At 40.6% G+C, this 24,788-nt stretch overlaps 1 protein-coding gene across 1 annotated transcript in view; it reads left to right on the top strand.

Moving 5' to 3' along the window:
• Nucleotides 1-24,788, top strand: part of APBB1IP (amyloid beta (A4) precursor protein-binding, family B, member 1 interacting protein) — a 52,357-nt gene that overhangs the window by 26,637 nt on the left and 932 nt on the right. Inside the window, exons 8-13 of the mRNA XM_008585000.1 lie at nt 1,366-1,509; nt 6,181-6,291; nt 13,993-14,091; nt 14,718-14,832; nt 21,756-21,850; nt 24,628-24,785. Of these exons, the coding sequence (XP_008583222.1) occupies nt 1,366-1,509; nt 6,181-6,291; nt 13,993-14,091; nt 14,718-14,832; nt 21,756-21,850; nt 24,628-24,785 (722 nt within the window). The remainder of the gene's footprint in view (nt 1-1,365; nt 1,510-6,180; nt 6,292-13,992; nt 14,092-14,717; nt 14,833-21,755; nt 21,851-24,627; nt 24,786-24,788) is intronic.

Consider the following 24,788-nt stretch of genomic DNA (forward strand, 5'->3'; position numbering starts at 1 on the left):
GAGTTAGTAGATTTTGGTCTTCTCTTGAAAAATCAGAAGACCTGGTGATGCCTGGACTCATGTTCCCACCTGGAACCAGGACCATGAGCACAATGGGCACTTCCCAGGGGGGCCCAACGGTGGCAACAGAGACATCCTCTCCACATCTACCGAGCAAGACTCCAGGTTGGGTTGGGGAAGGAAAGGCACCAGGTGTCCCTAGCAGTGAGGAGATCCAGGATTCTGAGTCTACTTTGCAGAGATGGAGACTGGCAGACATGGAAGGGGAATGAATATTTTCCCAATAGTCATCTGTTTTTAATCAGTGCTTAGAAATCAGCTGTCTGTGATTTATGCAATTGCCTGAATAGTCCTTGTGATAAGACGTCAGCTATGTTTTATAGCTGGTTATGAAAGAAAATGCAAAGCATGTTATCCTATGAAAACTCAGCATTATCCTGTCATCTAATTTGGGCCAAAATCTGATTAAATTTAAGAGATTATTGTCGGGGCAACTAATCCAAGCTAAGTTTGGGAAAAATGTAAACAGAAATGGATTTCAGCTCTACTACATATAAATTTACCTGGAGGGTACAGAATTTAAAGTTATTTTACATTTATGAAACTAAATGAAAGTAGATTGAGAGTTATAAAAAGAAAGCCAGACATAAGTTTGAGTATTTGAACTGAAAGATACATAAAATAATATGCATTTTATCCTACTCCTTTTTCGAAGAAATATATTAAGAATTGTATAATTCTATGCAAATTTCAAGATTTGAAAATCTATACCTGAAAAATGTGCTTTATTATTTTTTCTGATATATAATATCAGATATTATATATCAGATATCAATAATAACTGCAGTCTTCATTCTTTGAAAAGACAACTATCCCAAGAACAAAATATTAATTTATTTTAAGTGTAGAATTACATGTTATAATTTTTCTATTTACCAGCAGTGAAATACTAGCTTTTGACTTGCCAAGAAATAATTTTTCTATTTTCCAATTTATAACAGTAATAGCCTTTATTAAGTGCTTACTTTTACAATATATCAAGATTGCACTCATGACCTACTTTATGAAGTTGGGCTATTATTATTCCATTTTTGCAAGTAAGAGAACAGAGCTTTAATGTCCCAACGTCACAGAGCTATGTGGTCAGGAAGCCTTAAGGTCTAACTCAGGAGCCAAGACTCTTGACCGCTGTATTAGTCTTCCTTTCTTTTGGCAAATAGCATATAAAGTAAACATATGCATTGAACCAGAGTTGTAAACAAAATTGACTTAGCTCAAAGGCCATTTTGCCAGTGTGTTTAAATGTGAATAAGAATGTGTATTTTATCTTACGTGTGTTTTATGTCATGGAAATCTCACTTTCAGGAAAGTTTCTGTGGGACATCTGTCATTGTACCAGAACTAGAAGGAGCTCTTTATTTGAAAGAAGATGGAAAGAAAACCTGGAAAAAGCGCTATTTTCTTTTACGGGCTTCTGGAATTTATTATGTACCCAAAGGAAAGACTAAGGTCAGAAAGAAAACAAAACAAAACAAAAGTGCTTTAGCAATAAAGCATTTCATGAAAGTGAAAACTAAAGAAATCCTAGGTGATGATTTAAATACATTCTGTGTGTGGTGGAATCCATGTCTACAACATTTATGTAAGTACGTTCTCTATTAGGACGGAATTCCTGAAAGCCTTTTGAGTTTTTCCATAGTTCTTCCTTGAAGGTAAAAGAATTTTATCTATTTCAGTCAGGTTTCAAAAAATTCTGGCAGAAGTGCTTTTCTAGAGTTTTTTCGTTCTTGCTTTACATGTCTATTTCTGATGGCTTTTTTTCCCTCCTGTATTTACTCACTTGTTCTGTAGTCATTGTAGTACAACTTCTTTTATCTGGACTCAGAGAGATATTAGAAGCCTTGATAAGATTTTCATTGAGATTTTAGCCCTTATTCTTTAAATATTTAAGTTGCTTTCTGAAGTATACTATATTCATTTCCCTGCCTAATTTAGCAGAGCGTTTTAGACATCATTTAACTTCTACAGTGATTTGGGATTATTACTTCAACTCTGTAAGCATATAGTAAGCTCTGTGAAATGCAATTTTAACTTACATTCTGACCATTAGCTTTTTCTAAGACCTTTCTTCCAGGTTTAGGACATTTCAATCTTTTGTTCACCTTTAAAGAGCTTTAGGATATATCTCTTATCTGTATCTGGCCTTCACTTTCAAATCCAAGGTGCCAACAAATGGCATATTTATGGATTACAAGCTTCCTCAGATAAGCCTTAACCCCCATTTCCAAGCAGATGAAGTGATGGTGAATGTCCAGGTCTGCTCCCTCTAGGAAGGGGACTGGATTCTCACGGTGGCGATGCAGGAGGGGCATTATGGGAAACTGCTGGTCCAGGGCAGCCACTGCTCTGCTGAGCCTCTTTTACTCTGGTCTCCATCTTAGAACTGAAACTTCCCCACCTGTGCCATCTCCATTCCAGTCCCATACTGGGGAACTGTATTAGTCCATTTCCATTGCTTATAACAAAATACTTGAAACTGGGTGATTTATAAAGAAAATGAAATTTATTGCTTACAGCTTCTGAGGCTGGGAAGTCCAAAGTCCATCTGGTGGTGGCGACAGTGGCCCAGGGGCCTCACATTGCAAGGTGGTGGAAGCAGAGAGAGCAGAGAGAGAGCAAGACAGACTCACCTCTTCTTTTAAAGCCCTCAGAACCACACCCTGACCACCATATCAATCCATTCCCTACTGCACAGTCCTGCAATCCAATCACCTCTTCAAGGCTCCACCTTTCAATCACCATAATAGGATTTCCCACCCTCTTAACAGTCACAGTGGGGGCTAAGTTTCTCATACATAAAACTTGGGGGACACAATTCAAGCTTCAGTGAGTTTTGGGGGGACATAAATCAGTCCACTACAGGACTTCACAGTTGACCCACATAATTTGTTTTATTTTAGAAATGTTATGTCTTGGGCATTTAAATATAAGTGAGACATATACATAAACTTATAAGAAACAATACATTAAGTGATGAAAATTAAAAGTGTTCAAGTTAGACAAGGATACCTTCTCTCACTGCTACCATTAACGTTGGGATGGAGGAATTAGCCAGTAAGGGAATGAAAAGAATAAGTATAATTATTGGAAAAGAAGAGGCACAGACTTTCATTATTCATAGTTACCAGGATTGTCTACAAAACAGTATAAGACACTCAGCTGAAAGACTGTTAGGACCAAAGAAATGTACCAAATAAGAAATAGTTTTCCTTTATGCAAACAATATGCAAATTAAAATATAATGCCATAGACTCCATATATAGTAGGAACAAAAAACACAAAATACCTAACAATAAATTTAATGAGGTGTTTAAGACCTAGATGGCATGAAATATAAAATTTAACAAAAGAAGTTAACTAAACACATAGAAATGTACTATGTTGAGATGAAAAGATACTAGTTCTTCCCAAATTTTCCTACCAATTGAATGCAATTTCAATAAAAACTTTAATAGGATTTTTTTTTTTACTTGACGTTCACAGACTGATTCTAAACTCTATCGGAAAGAGACTCTGTTCCAAAATAGATCCCCCTAAAATTGTAAAGAACATTGAGGTAGAATTCTTCCTCCCAGTTGTCAAAACGTTAGATAAAAACAGTACAGAGGGCTGGCCCGTTTACTCAATTGGTCAAAGTGGGCAGTAATAAAACACCAAGGTCAAGGGTTCAGATCTCTGCACTGGCCAGATGCCAAAAAAAGAGAAAAAAAGAAAGAAAAAAAAATAGTACGGGTAAGGACAGACCAGCAGAGAACCATCTAATATAAGCAAAATTAAAGTTAGCATTTTACAGCAGGGAGAAAGAATGTGGTATCTGATAAATAGCATTAAAATAATTATATAGCCATTTGGAAAAAAATAGTTTCCTGCCTCATTCCATGTACCAATTAAAACCCTAGATTGATTAAAATATCTTTAAGAAAATAAAGTATAAAATCACAGTAGAGAATGTAGGTTAATATTTTCATAGTTTGGGGGTGGGAAAAACCTCCTTAAGCAAGAATTAAAACTCAAAATTATAAAGGAGAAAATTGACAGATTTGACTGGTTAAAGTTGTTTTTACTGCCTTATGGCCAAAGATACCAAACAGGATATTAAAGGCTAGCTACAGAGTCAGAGAGTACACTTACAACATGTACAATTAAGTACGAGTATCCTTGGGCTGGCCGGTTAGCTTAGTTGGTTAGAGTATGGCCTTATAGCACCAAGGTCACAGGTTTGGATCCCTACCAAGCAGCTGCCAAAAATAAATAAATAAAAAGTACGAGTATTCACAGAATATAAACACTCCAACAAATCAATAAGAAAAAGATAAGCATGCTCATAGCAATAGTGAGAATTCACAGGAAAAAAACAAAAAGCCAGTGGCCACTGAATAAAAGTTGTTCTATCTTACTAGTAATCAGGGAAATGTAAATTAAACAGTGAAATATTTTCTCTGTGAAACTGATGAAATAAACAACTTTGATAATATCCACATTTGGCAGAAGTGGATAAGAAGAACGGGCACTCTCCTGTATGGAAGTTTGGGACAGGTGAGTGAGATCTATGCAAATATAAAAAGGAATGCCCTTTCAGATGGCAGCTCCACATTTGGCAATTTGTCCCACAGAAATATTCGCTCATGGGCCAGCCCGGTGGCACACTGCTACAGTGCGCCGCTTGGGAGCGTGGCGGCGCTCCCGCCGAGGGTTCGGATCCCACATACAGACCGGCCGCTCACTGGCTGAGTGAGGTGCGGGTGCAACACCGAGGGTTGCAATCCCGTAGCCGGTCCCGGTCCAGTACGGGCGCAACACTGAGGGTTGCAATCCGTTGCCGGTCACGAAAAAAGACAAAAAGGAAAAAAAATAAAAAGAAATATTCGCTCATGCACGCAGGAGTTTTTGTCACTGCAAAATATTGAAATAACCTCTAATCATCTATAGTAAAGTAGTTAAATAAATTGTTCCACCTGTACAGTGGTTGGCTGTGCAGCGGTAAAGTGAATATCATGTATTCATTCATGTGTCCTGACATACAAAGATCCCAAGTTACAATGTTAAGAAAAAGAACAAGTCATGGAACAATATGTATAGTAAAATCTCATTCATGTTTTAAAAATTGTGTATGTCTTAAGTATATGTATGTACGTAAGTAAGTATGTCTACTCATACATATGTAATAAATGTTTACCTAAAAACATTTGGAAGAATGCCACCAAACTATTAACTATGGCACCTCTGGAGAGAAGAGTGGAATTTTTTTAAAAGGGGGTGATAAAAGAAGATGTGCATTTTATTTTATATATTTTTTTAATTATGCCAAATATGCATTATTTTTTGCAATTAAAAAACAAAACTTTAAAAATCCAAAAGAAAATGTCTTATAAGAAAAAAATGTACAGCCATATATAAAAGGGAAGAATTGTGCATTAGAAGTTCTGCCTTTTATTCTTTACTCCTTAATGCAAAAGAAAAAGAATAACGGAACAAATTTGTAACTGAAGTGTAAGCACATATGTAGATTAGAGGCTGCAGCTGTCAGGAGGCATGTCATCCACGGAGGAGTGGTCTCTGTTTCCAAGGCAACACCGCCAGCAGTAAAGAGAAAACATGAAAGACATCCTTTTTCTCAGGAAGAAGTGCATGAAATGCGTGCTAATTAACCAAGCCTCAAATTGACCTCTCATTGTGCATCCTGAAGGGGGCTTTGTTTTTCATGCTCCATCACAAAATCCATCACTGACTTAGAATGAAAAAAGGCAGAATGAAATTTGCGGCTAGGTGGTCACCTTGTCTTGACTGCCTCGATCACGACGTCTCAAGGTCGGTCCACTCTGACTCTGGGAGTCCGCCGGCAGGCCCGAGATCAACAGCGTCGTCTTAATCCTTCGTCTTTAATCTTTTGCCCCATTTCTGGGCCTGCGACACGCTATTGTGCCTCGACTGCATTCTTTCCTTCACCCCTTGAAATGCAGGCATGGCTTTGAGAAAACTACATATGGTCGATGTTTATATAAATTACCTAAAATCCAATATTTTCTCTACTGATGTAATCCTTAATGTAACCCACATCAAGAACTACATTGGAAAATTACTGTCACCTCAGTTGAGGTTACTTTTCTCCCTCTCTTTCAGACATCTCGAGACCTGGCGTGTTTTATACAGTTTGAGAATGTCAACATTTACTACGGGACTCAGTGCAGAATGAAATATAAGGCGCCCACAGACCACTGCTTTGTTTTAAAGGTACGTTGTCAGGAGTCCTTGATTTAGATTTGTAAGAAGTGTGAGTTAATATTTTCTTTTAAGGGGGAAAAATGTTAAAATGTTATATATTTAATTAAAGTGTGACATAATGAAATTTTTATTTTTAAACCAAAATAGGAAAAGGGAAACATTTCTACCGGTTTGGGTCATTTCCTGAAATGCCTGCTATCTGAGCATAAGACTTTAATGTAAATCTGTCTGGAGTTCATCACCACTTCTGAAAAATAAAAGTTCCACACTTTGAACTAAGTAGTTTACAATGTTATTCATACAACTGAGAAAAGTTTTCAGTTCTTAACTGGACCCATTCCATTATAAGAAGTTTTGAGAAGTGAGGCACTTGCCAAGATTTTCTGGAAAAGAGATAGAAAGTGGCAAAAAAATCTTTTAAAAAATTACTAGGTCATGAAACTTTTTAAGGTGTGTATTGTAAAAAGGCACTATATATTATCAGGTGTTTGATATGGTTTACATTTTTTAAAATTAAAATTTCAGATCAGTCAGATCAATTGATGAGTTATATTATAACCATCCATGTGATGTGTTGAGGGTCTTTCTGCATGTCTACAGAGGTCTGGGTTCAGGACTATGACTTCGGTTTGTTCTTAGTCAAATACAATACCTAGGCCAAATCATATTTAATAATTTTGACTCCCTGCACAATTACTATTACATGTTGCAATCATCAATAATTGGTTAAAATTATTGGCTTCATTGAGGACTCAGGATATTGCGTGGTTTTTATTTATACATCCTAGTACTCTTTTTCATTACAGAGTATCCACTTTTAGTTATTTATAAATATTAATAATGATAACCACTATATTAGCTCAGTCAGCCTGACACTCTTTCAGTGGTTCTCAAAACCAGAGATATTTTGCCCCCCGGGGGACATTTGGCAATGTCCAGAGACATTTTTATGTTTGTTTGTTTTAAGTTTATTTATTAATATTTTTTTTTCATTCTGTGATGTTGCAGAGCAGTTGGGGGAGGGGAGAGGGAAGGGGAAGGAAATGGGATTGAAGAAGCAGGAAGGAAGAGGGGCAGGGTTGAAACCTGTAGCACCCCCACTCATCCCTGCAGGGGAGACCAGGGGACTTCCAGCAGTGGCTTGGTCATTGCTGGGCTGGGCGCAGATGTCAGGGGTGTGTGGCTAAAGCCCTCGCCCCCACACCATCCCAGCTCAGGAGCCCAGAGCACTTCTTGCTGCGGCTTGGTGGTCGTTGCTGGGCTAGTTGCAAGTGTTGGGGGGGCATGGCCAAGGCCCGAGGCCCTCCACCACTCCAGCTTCTAGAGACATTTTTGATTGTCATAACTTGGGGCAGGGAGCAAGGACTACTGGCATCTAGTAGGTAGAGGCCGGATCTGCTGCTAAATATCCTGCAAGGCACAAGACATCTCCCACAACAGGGAGTCATCTGGCTCCAGATGTCGACAGTGCTACTGTCAAGAAACCCGGCCCTAGACAAAATAACCCCAGAATAATGGCTGGGAAGGGACCGAAGGAAGGGAGAGGACTGGATTTAGTCACTCATTCATTCACTCATGCATTTCATACTTGTGGAATGACAACTATCTGCTAAGCACTGTGCCAGGTGCTGGCAATACAGAAGTGAACAAAACATAGAATAATCCCTGTCCTCATGTGATGTCAGGTAATAATAAGACTGTGGATCACTGTGAGGCAGGGTAGGGACGGAGCATGCCAGGGCTGGTGCCAAGCCTTCTTTGGGTGAGGCAGTCAGAGAGAGGCTCTGCAAGGGAGTGACATTTGTCAAAAGACGCGAATGAAGTGAGGGAGTGAGAATTACCTGGAAGAAGAGCATTCCAGAAATAAGAGCAGGAAGTGCAAAGGTCCTGAGGTGAGGGTCTGTTTGGGTCAGAAGGAAGAGAGAGGCAAGAAGAATGGCCTGCCTGCTTCTGGTTCCTGTACCTCTTTGTCTGTTCCTGGTATTGGAAGGATGATAAAAATAATGGCAAACCTGCACACACAGACTCCCCAGCCAGGAAATGGCCAAGGCAGGGTGACAACCCAGGCAGAGTGGCTCAGAGGCCATCCCCCTCAGACACTGGTTGCTAGGCCACCATAGATGTGGACACAAAGCATCTTCTACCACCCTGCCCCTCCCCCACTGCCACCCACCCTTGAACCATGTCTTCCCTGTGGCCCTTGTTTGGAATCCTAAGACCCTGAGAAATGACCAGAATGGAGGTCCTGATTTCCACCTGGTCCTTCCAACATGCTTCATCACTGAAGTGTTGTCCACATTTCTTAAATAAGGAGAAGATTTTGGAGAACGTTTCTGAAATGCTGCTCAGTAAACTGGTTGAATCACAATCACTGGGGGCTGGTTAAAAATCCAGGTTCCCAGATCCTGAACCCACTGAATCAAAACATTTAAAGATGGGGCCAAGGAATCTTTATTTTTCCCAAGCACAGTCATGGTTTGCACTCAGAGTATTAGAATGCATCCGAACTCTAAACATCAATAGTCGGAGCTTAGCTGGTGATGAAATACCTTTCAGAGTGAGCAGATAGAATGGAAATCTGTGAGACGGGAGCGAGGGCCAGACTCCAAGGTAAGGGTCCAGAGGCTGGAGCAGGGATGTCTGGGAGGAGAGAGAGAGGGTCTCAGACTAGAGGTTCCCAGGATAGGGATTTAAACACAGTGAACAGGGCAGGGACTCACTTTCTCAGGCTGAGGTCCTTGAATCATGGCAGGAATTGAATTCTCTGACCTAGGACACGAGGTTATCCTGGGCTGCACCAAGAACAGCAATGCTGAGTTCCAGGGTCTTGAACTAGAACTTTAAAGCCCACCCTATCCAAAGCCCAAGTATGCAGGAGAAAGGCAGGGACCCCTCCGAAGAGGGGGCTAGAGGTGGGGAGCCCGCAGAGCCCGGTGGATCAGGGAACAAGAGTCACGAGCAACACTAGCAGAAACTGCATTTCCTTTACTCACAGGACGACGCTCAGTTCTGTTCTCAAGCCAGTTTTTTTTAATGCAGTCACTCTACTCATTTCTTTACCTTTTTTTATTGACAAATTATAGATGCATATATTTATGGGGTACGAAGTGATATTATGATTTTTGAACACAATGTGGAATGGTTAAATCAAGCTAATTAACCTATCCATTACCTCAAATATTTAACAATGTTGTGATAAAAACATTTGAAATTTACTGTCTTTGAAAAATTTATTTTTCTTAGCTTTTAAAGAAATCACCGGTTTATGGAGTAAAAAAAAAATCCAACATCAACCCAGTTCCTCCCATCGCATCTTGCCCCTGCAGCTGACCACAGGGCGGCAGCATCCTAGCAAAATTTAAGTGTACAGTGATTATTATTAGCTATATTCACCATGCTGTGTAATTGATCTCAAAGGGAAAAAAAGAAAAAAAATCAAACTTATTCCTCCTGTCTAATTGAGATTTTTTACCCTTTAACTATCACCTCCCCATTTCTCCACTCCCAGCCTCTGTAACCACCTGTCTACTCTGCTTCCATGAGTTCAACTGTTATAGATTCCAATTGTAAGTGAGAACATGTGGTATTTGTCTTTATGTGTTTGCTTATTTCACTTAGCATCATGTTCTCCAATTCTATCCAAGCCATGTTGTCGCAAATGACAGATTTCTTCCTTTTTCTAAGGCTGAAGAGCGTCCCTTTGTGTGTACATGCCACATTTTCTTTATCCATTCATCTCTTGATGGACACTTAGGTTGAGTCCATAACTTCGCTGTTGTGAATAGTGTTGCAATGAAATGTACTAATTTGCATTTTCACCAACAGGTAGGAGGGTTCCCTTTTCTCTACATTCTTGTCAGCACTAGTTATCTTTTGTCTTTTTGGTAATCGCTGTTCTAACAGGCGTGAGATGATATCTCATTGTGGTTTTGATTTGCATTTCCCTAATGATTAATGATGTTTTTTCACTATCTGTTAGCCATTGTATGTCTTCTTTTGACAAATGTCTGTTCAGGTCCCTTGCCCATTTCTTAATCAGATTATTTGTTTGCTTTTTATAGAGTTGTTTTGAGTTCCTTATATATTTTGAATATTAATCCCTATCAGATGTATGGCTTGAAAATATTTTTTCCTAATCCACAGGTTTTTTCTTCACTCTGTTAATCATTTCCTTGATGTTCAGAAGCTTTTTATTTTGATGTAATCCCATGTTTATCTTTGCCTTTGTTACCTGCGCTTCTGGGGTCAAAGCTAAAAAAAATCATTGCTCAGACCAATGTCACGCAGATTTTCCCCCATGTTTGCTTCTAGTAGTTTTACGGTTCATTCTGCACTTAAGCATCTTCTCAGTTCCTTCCCATGTAGTGTAAGGGAGTTGGTGAGACTGGCCCCAGGAATGCTGGAGAGAATGAAGGTCTAACACCTACCTCATTGACTTAGGAGGAGCTACTGTTAGAACTCAAGTTCAAGAGTTCTTTCCTCTGTTTTATGTTCAAAAGCCATTTTATGTAAGGGAATGACCACATTTTGCTATTTTTGAATGAAATTGTTCATCGTGCTGCTTAAATGGATACCTCTATACAAACAGTTGCTTTGTGCATTCTGTTACAAGCACAGTGAGATTTATAGTCTGCTCCAGGAAACTTGGCTCTCATGTGACATGCACCACAAAACAAAAGCAAACAAACAAAAAATTTAACATATGATGCCCAAGTAATGATGTCAACTTTTTTGATGTCTCAGAAAAAAAAAAAAAAAGCTGCTTTCTAAGAACAATTATAAACATTAAATCGCTGAAGAGACCAATGCATGCCCTGTTTCTGGTACTGAAAGACAAGGGCTTTGGTTTGGCGTTGCAAATTTGATTGCTGAAGGGACTGCTGCAGGCACACGTGGAATGTCACATTCCATCCAATAAGTGCTTGGCTTAGTGTATTTTTCATCTATATGATCTTCAGGTTAATTAATGCAACAAATCCTTTTTGCTATTGGGGTCACATTACTTGAACTGATAGAGATTTACAAAAATAAAAAATCTAGCAAAAATAAAATCTAACATGCAGAATTAATGCATAAGCATCAGACTGCAGTAACAATGAAATGTGCAGCAGCCATTCAAAAGTGTTTGCTGTCACCTGCCGGCCAGTCAGGAAAACTACAGCAACATGCAGGAGCCCAATGTGGCAAATAAGAACTGAACTGACCCTCCCTCAAGCAATGCAGATGCAGGTTCTGAGTGCTGAAGGACCTAAATAAAGGAAGCAGTCTATTTAAAGATAACAGTATAGGAGTAGACTTTCCTCAGTTGGCTCAAAAGCCCCCAAAGAGGAATTCTTTGTAATTTCTGAGTTTTTTCTCTGGTTATCTTTAAAGTCTGGGATTTGGGCTCAACAGCTTAATATAAATATGGAAATTCTAGGTGGTAAGTGAAGAGACCCTAAGATTCTATCTATTAGGTTATAGAGTAGAATATATAGTAACCTCTCTGAGCCTCACTTTTCTGATTTGCAAAACCAAAAACTTACACTAAACTTTCACCAAGCTCTTAGAGTGTATAAGTGTCTTGTTATCCTTTCTGGGCAAAGACAATGATACCGTAGACTCTTGCTGGCTGGGTCATTAGAAAGACCAGCAGGGTGACTAGTCCAGACACTGCCTCTCGGATTCCACCTGAAGTTTAAAAACATGACACCCGGGCCGGCCCGGTGGCGCACTGGATAGGTGCGCCGCTTGGGAAGTGCGGCGGCGCTCCCGCCCGAGGGTTCGGATCCCACATACAGACCGGTTCCCGCTCACTGGCTGAGCGAGGCGCGGGGGCAGCGCCGAGGGTTGCGATCCCGTTGCCGGTCCCCGGTCCGGTATGGGGGCAACACTGAGGGTTGCGATCCGTTGCCGGACACGGAAAAAGACAAAAAGACAAAAAATAAAAAAAATAAAAACACGACACCCTTTGCTTAGATCAACTTTAGAAAGCCATTCCCTTCAAGGTCAGTGAGTCAGCTGAAAGCAAAAGTGGAGTAGAGAGGTCCATGCAGTACCCTAAGAGAGGAACTGGACAGCTTCACCCCTGTCCTGCCCACTGAAGAGTAGATGGCTCCTTCAGCTCTCTTCACCTTCCATTTCATTTCAGTACCACCACCAAGTTATGGTTATCCTAGCAGGATTAATGAACTCCTCTGAGGAATGGAGGAAGAAGAAAAAGGGGGTATACACACACACACACACACACACACACACACACACACACACGATGGTTGTAGTTAATTATTTTCCTATAAAGTTTATTAAAAGTTGTAATGATCCATGGAAGTTCACATACACATATCTTAGAACCTGGGTCTGGTTGCCTGCCCCTCACCTCATGGCTGCAAGACTAAAAACTAAACAGGAAATGTTGTGCTTGTTTATTTCCTTCAACAATGATTATGACATCTGGACTGGAATACTTACCATGCTCTTGGCCAGGCACTAAGCACTGGGAGTCTTCAATAGGGAATAAGACATACTTCCCAGCCTCATGGAAGACACAATCTATCAGAGACAGAAACATAAAACAAATTACAAGAGCAACGAGGATTAAGAAAGAGGAGTACAGAGTGTCTCTGTTTGTCCTTTGCACCTGTGCATATCCTTTTTCTCTCCGTGAGCTCTCCAAAGGCCCTGTTCAGCACTCCAAGCCACTGAGAATAGACAAAAATATTTTTTCTCCAGGCCATTCACCTCTAGGCCATTGGCCCATTTAGATAAGAGCAGTTAAGAAAGACAGATCATCGTGAAACTCTGAATTCCTTGTAGCAGAAATAACCCTAAGTGTAGGTTTTGGGGTTACAAAATCACAATTCTTGTAGGCATTAATTCTGTGACATAAGAATTATAATGGGTAGATTCCCTTATCTGACAAATGGCGGAGCAACTCAGATTTCTTTGGGGGTAGAGACACGACAGAGGTGAAGGTTTTCAAAAGTTAAAAATGCAGAAATGAAAATTATTATTGATAATATGCTAAGAAGTACTTATGATAAATTATATTACAGATTTCCTTAAATCCTTTCAAAATTTAGCCATTTAAAAAAGTATCCTTCTTGCTAATCCTAAATTTTTTTTATTGAAACAATTGATTATACATATTTGTGGGGTACAGAGTTTACTGTCAATACTTGTATACAATATGTGATGATCAAATCAGGATAATTAGTATATTCATCATTACAAAACGTAATCATTCTTTGTGTCCATTGACCAATGTCTTACTAACCCCCCATCCCACTTTCGCACCTGTAGTAATGACAGTTCTGTTCTCTCCTTCTGAAAGTTCAACATATTATTGTGATTGTTGTTTCTTTCTTTCTCTTTATTTACTTTTTAGCTTCCACTTATAAATGAGGATATGCAGTATTTCTCTTTCTGTACCTGGCTTATTTGACTTAACATAATTTTCTCCAAGCTCATCCGCATTGCTGCAAATGGCAGAATTTCATTCTTTTTTATGACTGAGTAGTATTCCATTGTATGTATACATCACATTTTCCTTATCCAGTCATCCATCAATGCTAATCCTAAAATTGCTACCAGTAATTTTTGCCACCACATTGGTAAATTACATATATGGTTAGAGTTTGGGGGGGGGTTATTATTAATATTTTGAAAGGTGCTTTGAGCTCCTAATAAATGAAGAGTTCATAAATTGTCCTCACAACTGCTTCTTTGTAGCATCCCCAAATTCAGAAGGAGTCCCAGTACATCAAGTATCTCTGCTGTGATGACGCAAGAACTCTCAACCAGTGGGTCATGGGAATAAGGATCGCCAAGGTAGGAGAGAATTTGCACGTCACCCCACCTTGAACTTGTCAACCAGCTTCCAGACTTGGGTCCAGCTTTTGTGCTACCGTGAAACAGTTGACCCACTGTTGGGTACAGCCACAGGCATTATTTTGTTTATTTGCCCTTTGGGAGTTTTAAAATAGATGGAAGTGATAGAAACATGGACCCCTCTAGCAACCTGAGAATCAAGGGTGGACTTTCACATAGACTTCTCATGTGTTTACTCCTGCAGAGTTTTGCAAGCTTAGCATGTGCATTTAAGAAACACAATGTATCCCCTGTGCTCAGATGCTGAAAGCAAAAAAGAAAGAAATACAAGATGGCATCTACAGTAGAAAACGTAAAGGCACATGGAATCAGAACTGGGTGGCTAACATGCTCTCCTCTAAGATGTAGGTGAAAGTATTAACTGAGTCTGCTAATCTGGAAAATTATTTAATTAGTGAAAAAACAGCTTATGACATTATTATTGAAATACTACACAAAAAAACATCTTGGGCAAACAGTGAAAAGAATAGTCACAGGTTTACTTTTTTTCCTCATGGTATATATTGCAACTGAGTGCAGAATTTGGGATAAATGGATTCCTTTTTTTCTTCCTTTGTACTCCCTAGTATGGAAAGACTCTCTATGAGAACTACCAGCGGGCTATGGCAAGGGCCGGGCTTGCCTCTCGGTGGACAAACCTGGGGACTGCCGGCGCAGCTACTCCAGCTCAGCCTTCTGCAGGTACTAAGCACAGGAGAAATGCAGACACATGTTCAAAGCTTGGAGCTCATGTTCCAAACTTATCCAACACATTCTACAGAAACAGAACTTTTAGATTTAGGATTGGGTGCGCACGTCACCCGTCCAGTTGAGAGCTTACTTGGCCCAGAGTAAAAGGACATTCATTGTCACATAGACACAGTTTCATGTCCAGGGGGGAAAAAATTCAGAATCATATTTAAGTTCGATTCATGTTTTGTTACCTTAACAACCTAATTTTCAGGGACATCTGTGTCAACTGATTGGCACTGACAGACACAGTCTTACCCAGTCAAGAACTGTAAGGTCCTAAGTTCTCTGATTTGGGGGGAGCTCCAAATCATAAGTATAGTGCTTTCACGAGTTCTGTGGGTCATTCTAGCAAGTTATTGAACCTGAAGGGTCATAGGAACCCCTGAATTTGTAGAGGGCTGGTCAGAAGTGTGGGAGGCCTGGGGACCCTGTTTGTGGCTGGCATCTGAAGGGGGGTCTGTCTCAGATAGGTCTGTCTCAGACCCCCCTTAAACCTGTGAAGTCTGATGCTAACTCTGAGAGGTTAGTGTCAGAATTGAATTGTAGGCCACCCACTTGGGGTGGAAACAGAGCACCTTTCTTGCCAGGGCCTCGGCTCCGTTAGAGGTCATCGCAGATTTGGGAATGCTGTGAGATGCTGTTATGATAGGGCACACACGGATCCCATATCCCGCCACATGTGAATTTCCCAAGAGAAACATTCATATGCAAGGAACCCTTCATGTGAATCTCCCAAGAGAAAGAGGTATATCCACAAGGAACCATGGCAAATGGAGTTCTAGATTATGATTAGGTGGGTTAGTGTCCATAACTCCCATATCAAGGCTCTCTGGTAGAGTGAGCTAGAGCATGCAGCTTAACTTAAAGACTGAAATGAACATCTCTCTCCCCTAAGTCTCAGTCTTAACACCAGCCCCAGCCAGATGCAACTATAGCACCAGTGATTTAAAGAAAAAGAGGAAGAAAACAAAGAACGGGGGGTGGGGAGATGGAAGAAAGGAGAGGAAGAGAACCAAATGGCTGGGCCTGCCTTTGGCCCACAGTGACTCTGCTCACTGCTGAACTAGGAAGTCTGGAGGGTGGGAAAAGGAGAAGGTGGAAGGAGCAAGGCTTCTTTAGGGTGGGGAGAGGGTTTGAGAAATCCTTTCCTCTTGAAAGGTTCTACGTACAGTAGACACATTGATTCTACCACAAATTTGTGCACATCGATCATAAGTGGGACCTTAGTGCTGCCCATCAATCTTACTATGTTTCTGTAGTCCAATGGTTCTCAAGCAGGGGTGACTTTGATCCCCAGGAGACATCTGGCAATGTCTGAAGACATATTTGGTTGTCACACCCCTCAGCGGGCACTAGTGTCATATAATGGGTAGAAGCTAGGGATACTGGCTACATACAACAAAGAATTTTCCAGGCCCAAATATCAATAATGGTAAGAAAGGCTGTTCCAATCAATATAATCTCCCAGTTTCCCTAATAATGGTTTCAGAGATACTTCAGTCTCCTCAGACTTCCAACCCCCAACGCTTTTACTCTCAGCAGAGAAAATGGAATTCCTTGAACTTCCCATCACTAGCCCAACAACTTACCTGCACCTGCACCTCTCCTAGCCTGCATCACTTATGTTACCTCCTAACAAGGCCTATTCTTGCATGCATGCTCTGGTCCCCTGTTCTGACACCCGCCAGTGCACTGCAGTACAGCTCTGATGCTGACCATCTGGAGTTAGCATCAGACTCCACAAGTTAAAGGCACAACAAGGCTGCCATTACTCTGGATGCCAGCACACTTTGAAGGTCCCCAGGCCATTCACACTTCTGAGCTACCGACTATAAATTTGGGAGTTCCCACCACCCCCCTCAGCTTCGGCAATTCACTAGAATGACTCACAGGACTCAGGAAAGTGCCATAGGTATGATTAGTTTTATTATAAAGGATACAAATCAGGACCAGCCAAATGAAGAGACTCACAGGGTGAAATCTGGGAGGGTCCCAGAAGCAGAGCTTCCACATCCTCTCCCTCGGAATTAGGAGTTTTACCCTCCTGGCACATCACTGTGTTCACCAACCAGGAAGGTCCAAGCTTCAGTGTCCAGAGTTTTTATCACGATTTCATTTCATAGGTGTGATTGATTGAATCATTGGCCATGTGATTGAATTCAATCTCCAGCCCCCCATCCTTCCCCAGAGGTAGGGTTGGCTCAAAGCCCTAACCCTTGGGTCTTTCTGGTAACCAACCCCCATCCCAAGCCATCTTGTGACCATAAACTCAGGTGTGATCCAAGGAGTTCGTGAATAACAAAGATGTTCATATAATATGGAAAATGCCAAAGGTTTTGGAAGTTCTGTGCCAGGAGTCCAGGACGAAATCCAGACACTTCCAATCAACATTGCTGCCTTCTATGAATAAATAAATTTCAAAAACCCTCCTAGGACCCCACATCTCCCTCCATCTATTGCCCCATCTCAAAACCAAACTATTCTGAATGGTAGACCACATTTGCTGTCCTGTGCCTCTGTTACCCCATGGTGAATGCTCTTGCTGATCTCACCAGTGGCCTCTATGTTGCTAAGTCCAGCTATTATAAACCCCACTTCCTATATGACCTTTAGCAACATTAACACAATCGGCAACTCCCTCCTTGAAACAATCTCCAGTACTGGCTTTCAAGACAGCACACATTCCAGGTCCCCCATCTCACCACCAACATCTCGGGCCACTCTTTCTGAGCCTCCACTACTAACCCTTCTTCTACGCCACTTTACACTACCCAGGGCCCAGTCAACCCTAACCCTTTTCTCATTCTATACTATCTGCCTAAGTGGTGGAATCCACCCCCAGCACCATCTACGTGCTGACCACCTGGAAACCTATCAGTCCGATCCAGGCTTCCTTGCCCACCTCCACGCCCGTGTATCCAGCTGTCCGCTCTGCAGCTTCACTTGGGTGAACACTCACACCTCACACTCAGTGTCTGTAAAACTCATCATCTTACCCTCCAGACTGGCTCCACCACGTTGATCTTTGTGTCCACAATAACATCACCATCTGCCCAACTGCTCATGCAGAAAACACGCAAGAGAAGCTCACTCACCCCCCGAATCCAGTCACTCCCAATTCGTGTTGATTCTGCCTCTAACTACCGGTCAGATCTGTCATGCTCGTCTCCATTGCCCTAGAATCCAAGCCTCCACGCCTCTTCTCTTGGCTTGATGTGGTATTGTTCCCATTCAGCTCCCTGCATTTGCAGGCATCTCGCCCTCCAGGAGTCACCTTTAAAAAAAAAAAAAAAAAAAAATGACCAGTGAGGGGATCTTAACCCTTAACTTGGTGTTGTCAGCACCACGCTCTCCCAAGTGAGCCAAGGCCTGCCCGCATGAGTCACCTTTTTAAATGTAAATCTGACTTCTCTCTCCTACCTAAAGCACTTACGAGGCTTCCCAGCACCCTCAGATAACGTCCCAAATCTCAGCAAGGCCTACAAAGCCTGCATAGTATGAGCTTTGCCCATTACTCCTGCCTGTTTCCCCACCCCAGCCCTCCTGCTCCTGCCATATGGGCCTGTGGTTTTGCCCCAGTTCTCAAAGCTCCAGGCATCGTCCTTCCTCAGGGACTCCACAGATGCTCTTCCTTCTTTTCATGATGTCCCCTCTTTCATGTGGCTAATTCCTATCTATCTTCAGGTCTCAAATTAATTGTCCTCAGTAGGCCCGTTGTCATTAATAACCTGTGTGACCATAAGTTTAGTGTCCGTTTCCTCCTCAAGACTTACACGATACATCATGAGGTCAGGGACAGTGTCTTGTGAATCATGGTCTCCCCAGCACTGAGAACAATGTCTGGCAGATAATAGGGGCTCAGTTAGAATTCAGAGACAGTTGGGACAATAAGTGAAAAAATGAATTAACACCTTGCAGAACTGCTCTGAGGATGAAATAAAATAATATATGCGAATGCCCTGACTACTAAGTGCTAAATGAATGTTAGTTCATGCCTCCTAAGTGAATTGCTTAAAATCAATTTTTGAAGAACACCATTTATTTACTTTATTTTGGAAACACCCTTGCAGCAGACTGATGAGACTCCCATTGATTAAAAAGGGGGATCTTGAACATGATGGAATATCGTTTAGTAGACAGTAAACCAACCCATGTTGATGCTAATGTAGAGTCTTATTTATCAAAAATTCTTGTGTCCTGTCACAAGTGTCAGCCCTATGGAGAACAAATGTGCGATTTTAAAATAAACATACTGGGAGCTTTCCCAGCTTACTAATAAAATGCTTCAGTGAACATCTAAAGGGGAAAAATCCTCAATTTAAGCTTTCTTTCCATTTACGCCTTAGAATTTATTGCCACAAGCACCTGCTGTGTGGGATTTTAAACTTTAAAGAGCTACATCAGTGACTAGCTTGGAAAGAACTGAAGGTGAGCTTAGAAGGAACTGAAGCTTATTCTTTTCAGTCATACACACATACACACACACAATGACTGTGACTGCATCTTAGTGACAAAGACCTGCTTCACATGACACCATCTTTTAAAACTCAATTTTTGCCAAATGTCATTATCGAAGTTCCTCTCTCCTCCCAAACTCATCACACAAAATCAGTAGGGGTCTTGGAAAGTGTTTAAGAGGACTCTGTCCATCCAAGGGGCCCAGGTAATTCATTCTAAATAAATGGCAATTTTTTCTCTGACAATCTAGAGAATCCCTTTCGGCCCATCCCTCCCCTTCCTTGTCTCCTACCTTTTCCTTCTTTACACAGTTGAGCCAGAGTCATGGAGAAACACGCAGAAGCTGTGCAAGGTCGCTGGCTGGGACCAGTGTGTTTCTGCTATGATGACAAATGGAAAACACCTGGATGCATTGCTCAATATCCAAAGTGTTTAACAACAAGTAATTCATTCTAAATAAATAGCAATTTTTTCTTTCCTATTAGGGAACAGCCATGGAGGCTTTTTTATTACTTATAAAATGACTGTATGACTTTAGCAAATGTTTCTAGTCAGGACTCTTTTAAAGTTATAAATGGAGACTAAGATCTTTTTTCTTCTTATTCTGAAATAATTTCAAACTTATAGAAAAGTTGCAAAAGTAGTACAAAGAGCTTTCATGTACCCTTTACTCCGATCATCAAAATTGAATATTTTCTTGCAGTCACAGTGTCATTCTCTCTCTCACCACAACCCCTTCGACATGTTACTCATGTACACATTTTGAGAGTAGATGGTATGTGTCATGCCCCTTTGTCTCTTAAATCTTCAGTTTTTATTTCCTAAAACAAGGCGATTCTCTTACCAGAGTACAGTTCTCAAATTCCAGAAATTTAATATTTAATATTGATAGAATACTTTTAACCAATCTACAGTCCATATTCTAGTTTTGCCAAGTGTTCCCAATAATGTTCTTTATGGCAGTGTATTTTTCCTGGCCTAGCTTCAGTCTGGGAACATGCACTGCATTTAGTCATCTTGTGTCTGTAGTCCCCTTTAATCTAGAACAGTGCCTCAGCCTTTTTTTTTTTTTGTCTATCAAGACATAAAGAATAAGGGCCATTTAATTACAGAACACAGCTCACTTTGGATGTGTCCGGTGTTTCCTCATAATTCACTTCAGGTTATGCATTTTGGGCAGGAATGTGACGTGAATGCTGCTGTGTCCTTCTCAGGACATCACAGTCAGTGGCGAGCCATGTCTATCTGCCCCTTATTGCAAACATCAGTTTTGACCACTGGGTTAAGATATTGTCCAGAAATTTTTCATTATGGACTTAATAGTTTGTAGAAAGATACTTTGAGACTATGTCTAACCGTCCTATTCCTCAACAGACTTTCCCTTCTTTCCAGTCTCCTGAAGTCCTTAACAGTCTTCTTTGAGTTGTTATGTAGATGAATGGGTTTCTCAAATGATAGAAAAACTATTTGAAGGTGTGGAGAGCTGGCCACACTCTCCAAAATGCTTTCTAAGGAGCCAGAGAAATCAACATACAGCTTCCTCTATCTGACTCTCTCAAAAGTGTAAACCCTCAATAAGTCATACTTTTGTGGCAAAAGGACAAATAAAGAGGCAGAAAAATAAAATAAGTGTATATCAATACTTTGGGGGGAAAAAATCTAATTCCAGGGTATATCAAGGATCAACACATTTTACCCATTTACTGTTTCTGTGTCCAAAGTACTTTTTGTGAAAGATAATGTTCAAAAGTTGTTTCCGTATCCAGCATAGTATGAAACTGGACAAATACATTTGAGAAAAATGTTCAACAATGGGATTTTTTTTTTTTAAATAGGCTTTCAAGGTTTATTCTCCAATTACCAAAAAGTTTTTTAAAGCATTTAAAATAATTGCAGGGCTGGCCAGTTGGCTCAGTTGGTTAGAGCGCTGTGTCATAATACCAAGGTCAAGGGTTCAGATCCCCATACCAGCCAGTTTCCATAACAACAAGATAAAATAATTGCAGGGGCTTTATGTTCACCTTTCGTTTGTATCTTAGCTTGATGTCAAAAGTAATGACTCAAGAACCAGTAAGTAGGTATTGCCTTATAATAAATGTATGAAGAGGGTTTTTTTTTTTTTTTTTTTTTTAATGGTTTTTAAAACAGAACATACTATTCTCTGGGGTTCCTGTTAATCCAGATTTTTCTTTGCAGGCTTTATCAAATATTCACTTTCCCAAATCTCTTGGTGAATCTCATATAAAGCATCGCCATAGAACCTCAGATTTTTCATAAGTCCTTATGTACCATACCATGACTGTGAATCCCTTTCTTTGGCTGTAGAGATATAAAGTGCATTGTATTTCCAGATTAACTTTCAAGAATGTTGAAAATGTCTTATTTTTTCTCTTCCTCCCTCTCCGGACTTAAAGCAGGCACCGCCCAGCCCAATGGTCAGATTCCCCAGGCTGTGCATTCTGTTGGCTCTGTCCTGGAAGAGGCCCAGAGACATGTTGAAACAACTAAGGTAAGGCCAGAGAGTGACACAAATGCTATCATACTGTCACCTGTAAACCCATGCGCTAAACCAGTAGCGATCTTCTAATAATGGCCTCTTTTAAAAAGAAAAAATACAGTTCCAACAACTGAAAGGTCATTATAATTTCATTTAAGTAATTGCTTTATATTTTTTATCTGAAAGTTACAAAGGCTAGAATTGAAAGTTAAAACCTACTATTATCACACTTAGGGAAATTGTAAGAATTTGTTTTAAATGCTGGAGGTATTTAGCTACATTTATTTTAACCAAACTGATTTTCTTGATTTAGTCAAGTGATTTTAGCACTCTCCAAAAGTGGCTCACAAGAGTTTAAGCCCTTGGGATTTATACTTATTTTTGGTGTGTGCATAAATTAGGGCAACCAATTAGAGTCCTATATGAAGTAACTGGGCCCCAAAACCAGATTAGAAAACTACTAAAAGGGTTACACTATAAAACGTGCATTTCTTATTAAAGTCCCACATACATCCTCAGGGTGATGTAGAAGAAAATAAATTATAAAATAACAGCCTGAAAAAAAAAAAAGCACAAAAAGAAAAATAAGAACAAAGCAAAAAACAAAAACCAAAGAAAAAAAAAGAAAGAAAAAAGAAAACAAAAAGTAAAATAACAGCCAAATTGGTATAACAGTCTCCATAACTTTTTTCAATAGAATAGATTAATGAAGATTAATTTAAATCTAGTTTTAAAATATTGCTAATAATTATAATTTTGTTACTAATCCAATCCATAACAACTCCATATACTATATAAGTTCTGTTGAATATTTCCCATGTGTGATTCAAAACAAACTTAAATAATTGTGACAATGGCATACCACCCAGCTTTTTTTTTTTCTTTTTTTTTTGGTGGCTGGTGGGTGTGGGGAACTGAACCCTTGACCTTGGTGTTACAAGGTTGTGCTCTAACCAACTGAGCTCACCAGCCGCCACCCACCTAGCTTTTACAGTGGGTTTACTTATCGGCTTCTGTAATTTTTCACTTCATTCACTCCATTCACTCTTCCATTTTGTCCCTCAGCCAGTGGTGGAAACAATTAGATCTTGGTATTCATTGAACTTCTTATAATTTTTGAAAACCACTTTAGGCTTTTAAAAGCTGTGTTTCTCTCACGTTCTTAACTTTTCGAGCCTGATAATTTCATCATGCAATGCACTTTCAGCTCTTACTATTTTCATTATTTCTATAATGACAACTTGAAGGGAAGCATTTAAAAATGCTGAAAGAAATAAAAGAAACCCAGAATAGAAATCACTTAACTATGTGTGAACACCCATTCCCAAGCTGCCTGTTCAGAAATTTTTTTAAAAAACACAAAAATATCACCAGTTAATTAGCTTATCATGCTAAGTAAATAAACTAAATAGAACAGAAACTCAATCGTAAGGCACTTTGTTAGGAAAAAAACTTCTAAATTTAATCTTCAGTGGTAAGATGTTATTAAGCAGAGAAAGCAATAAAATGCAATTCTGATAAAATGTAAATTTGAAAGATAATTATCACCAAAACAGAGGGATTCAATTCAACTGCCTGAAATTCCTGGGGAAGTTGCATTATGTAAGTGTAAATTATCATCATCTGTTCCACTGTTGACAGATGAAGTGCTATGCCCCTGTTAGATTTTAACCAAATTTGGTGTTCTGGAGTCTGCCAAAAGCACATGCATCATGATTTTACTTTTTAGAACCCACTCATGTATTTATTTCATTTGATCTCATTTGAGATTTAGATAATAATAAGGATTATTGTGTTCATTTTATATCTGATTAACCAGCCAACTTTTGCACAGTTAAGAATAGGTAAACTAAGGCCATACACCAGATGTCCTGATTCTCAGCTCACACTGCCTCCCCTGAAGCTGTTAAGCCAGAGCGAGCAAAGCTTATAACCAGCTCCTCCCTAGAAGTCCACAGTCCTGGCAAAAGGCACCTCTGTTCTCACTAATGCAAGGAAAAATTGACCCAAGAACAGATGGAACCGTTTTTTGCCAGGAAAGGTGTGCTTTGTGCCTAGGTTTGCACAAAGCTTACCTGTACCCCAGCAAGAACTACTGTTTACTTCTTCCCTTGAGTCGTCTTCATCCTCACCAAAGTAGGACATTAAAGCTGGGAGATGTTGTGAAGCTTTGGGGAAGCCCCTTAACCACTTCTCTGCCACCAAGGGTACGGTACAGGAAAAAATAATTTTACAGACACCTGTTCCTGACAACCGAGCTTCACAACCAGCTCAACTCAGACCAACAAAAAATGTACCCTGCCTATGCCCAGGACCTTGGTGGCTCGTCTTGTGAACCAAGGAGTTAGTGGGAAGCTCAGGAGAGCCCTTTGGCTCCTATTTTGAGTTGCCTTGGGCTGAAGGTAGCTGGTAGATAAAGACTGAGGCACCCCCACAAGGAGCTAGGATCTCTACCACTAAAGCCCTTAGGAGACACAGGGTAACTCCTCACACGGCGGGTCCTATGGGGACACACGTAATCTAAACACAATAAACGCCTCATTGAGGATGGCCAAGTCTTCCACTTGCGGAAGACATGCTAGATGAGCACCCATTAAACAGTAAAGGCCATTTGGAGTCATTCCTCTATCCCAGAGCAAAGACGAGCTCATGAACAACCCTGTAGTCTCACTGACTGAGGGACTGAGGCTCCCCGGGGGCAGACAGAGACCTCACAGATTAATGACACTGTCACCTCCATGGTGGCTGCTTTGCAAAGAATGATGAATGCTGTTGTCGCTTTGTTGAAGGCCAAGAAGCCAGCCCTTGGTAACCACGACCCAGGAGCGCCCAGGGCCCTTCACCCGCCGAGGTCCAGCCTCCTCCCCCCGCCCCCTCCCGTGCGACGGTCGTCAGACACCTGCGGCAGCCCTGCCACGCCCCGCACGGCCAAGGGCTCGGGCGGCGGCTT

This window comes from Galeopterus variegatus, unplaced genomic scaffold (genome assembly GCF_000696425.1).
Source record: "Galeopterus variegatus unplaced genomic scaffold, G_variegatus-3.0.2 Scaffold3419, whole genome shotgun sequence".
NCBI classification, from domain to species: Eukaryota; Metazoa; Chordata; class Mammalia; order Dermoptera; family Cynocephalidae; genus Galeopterus; species Galeopterus variegatus.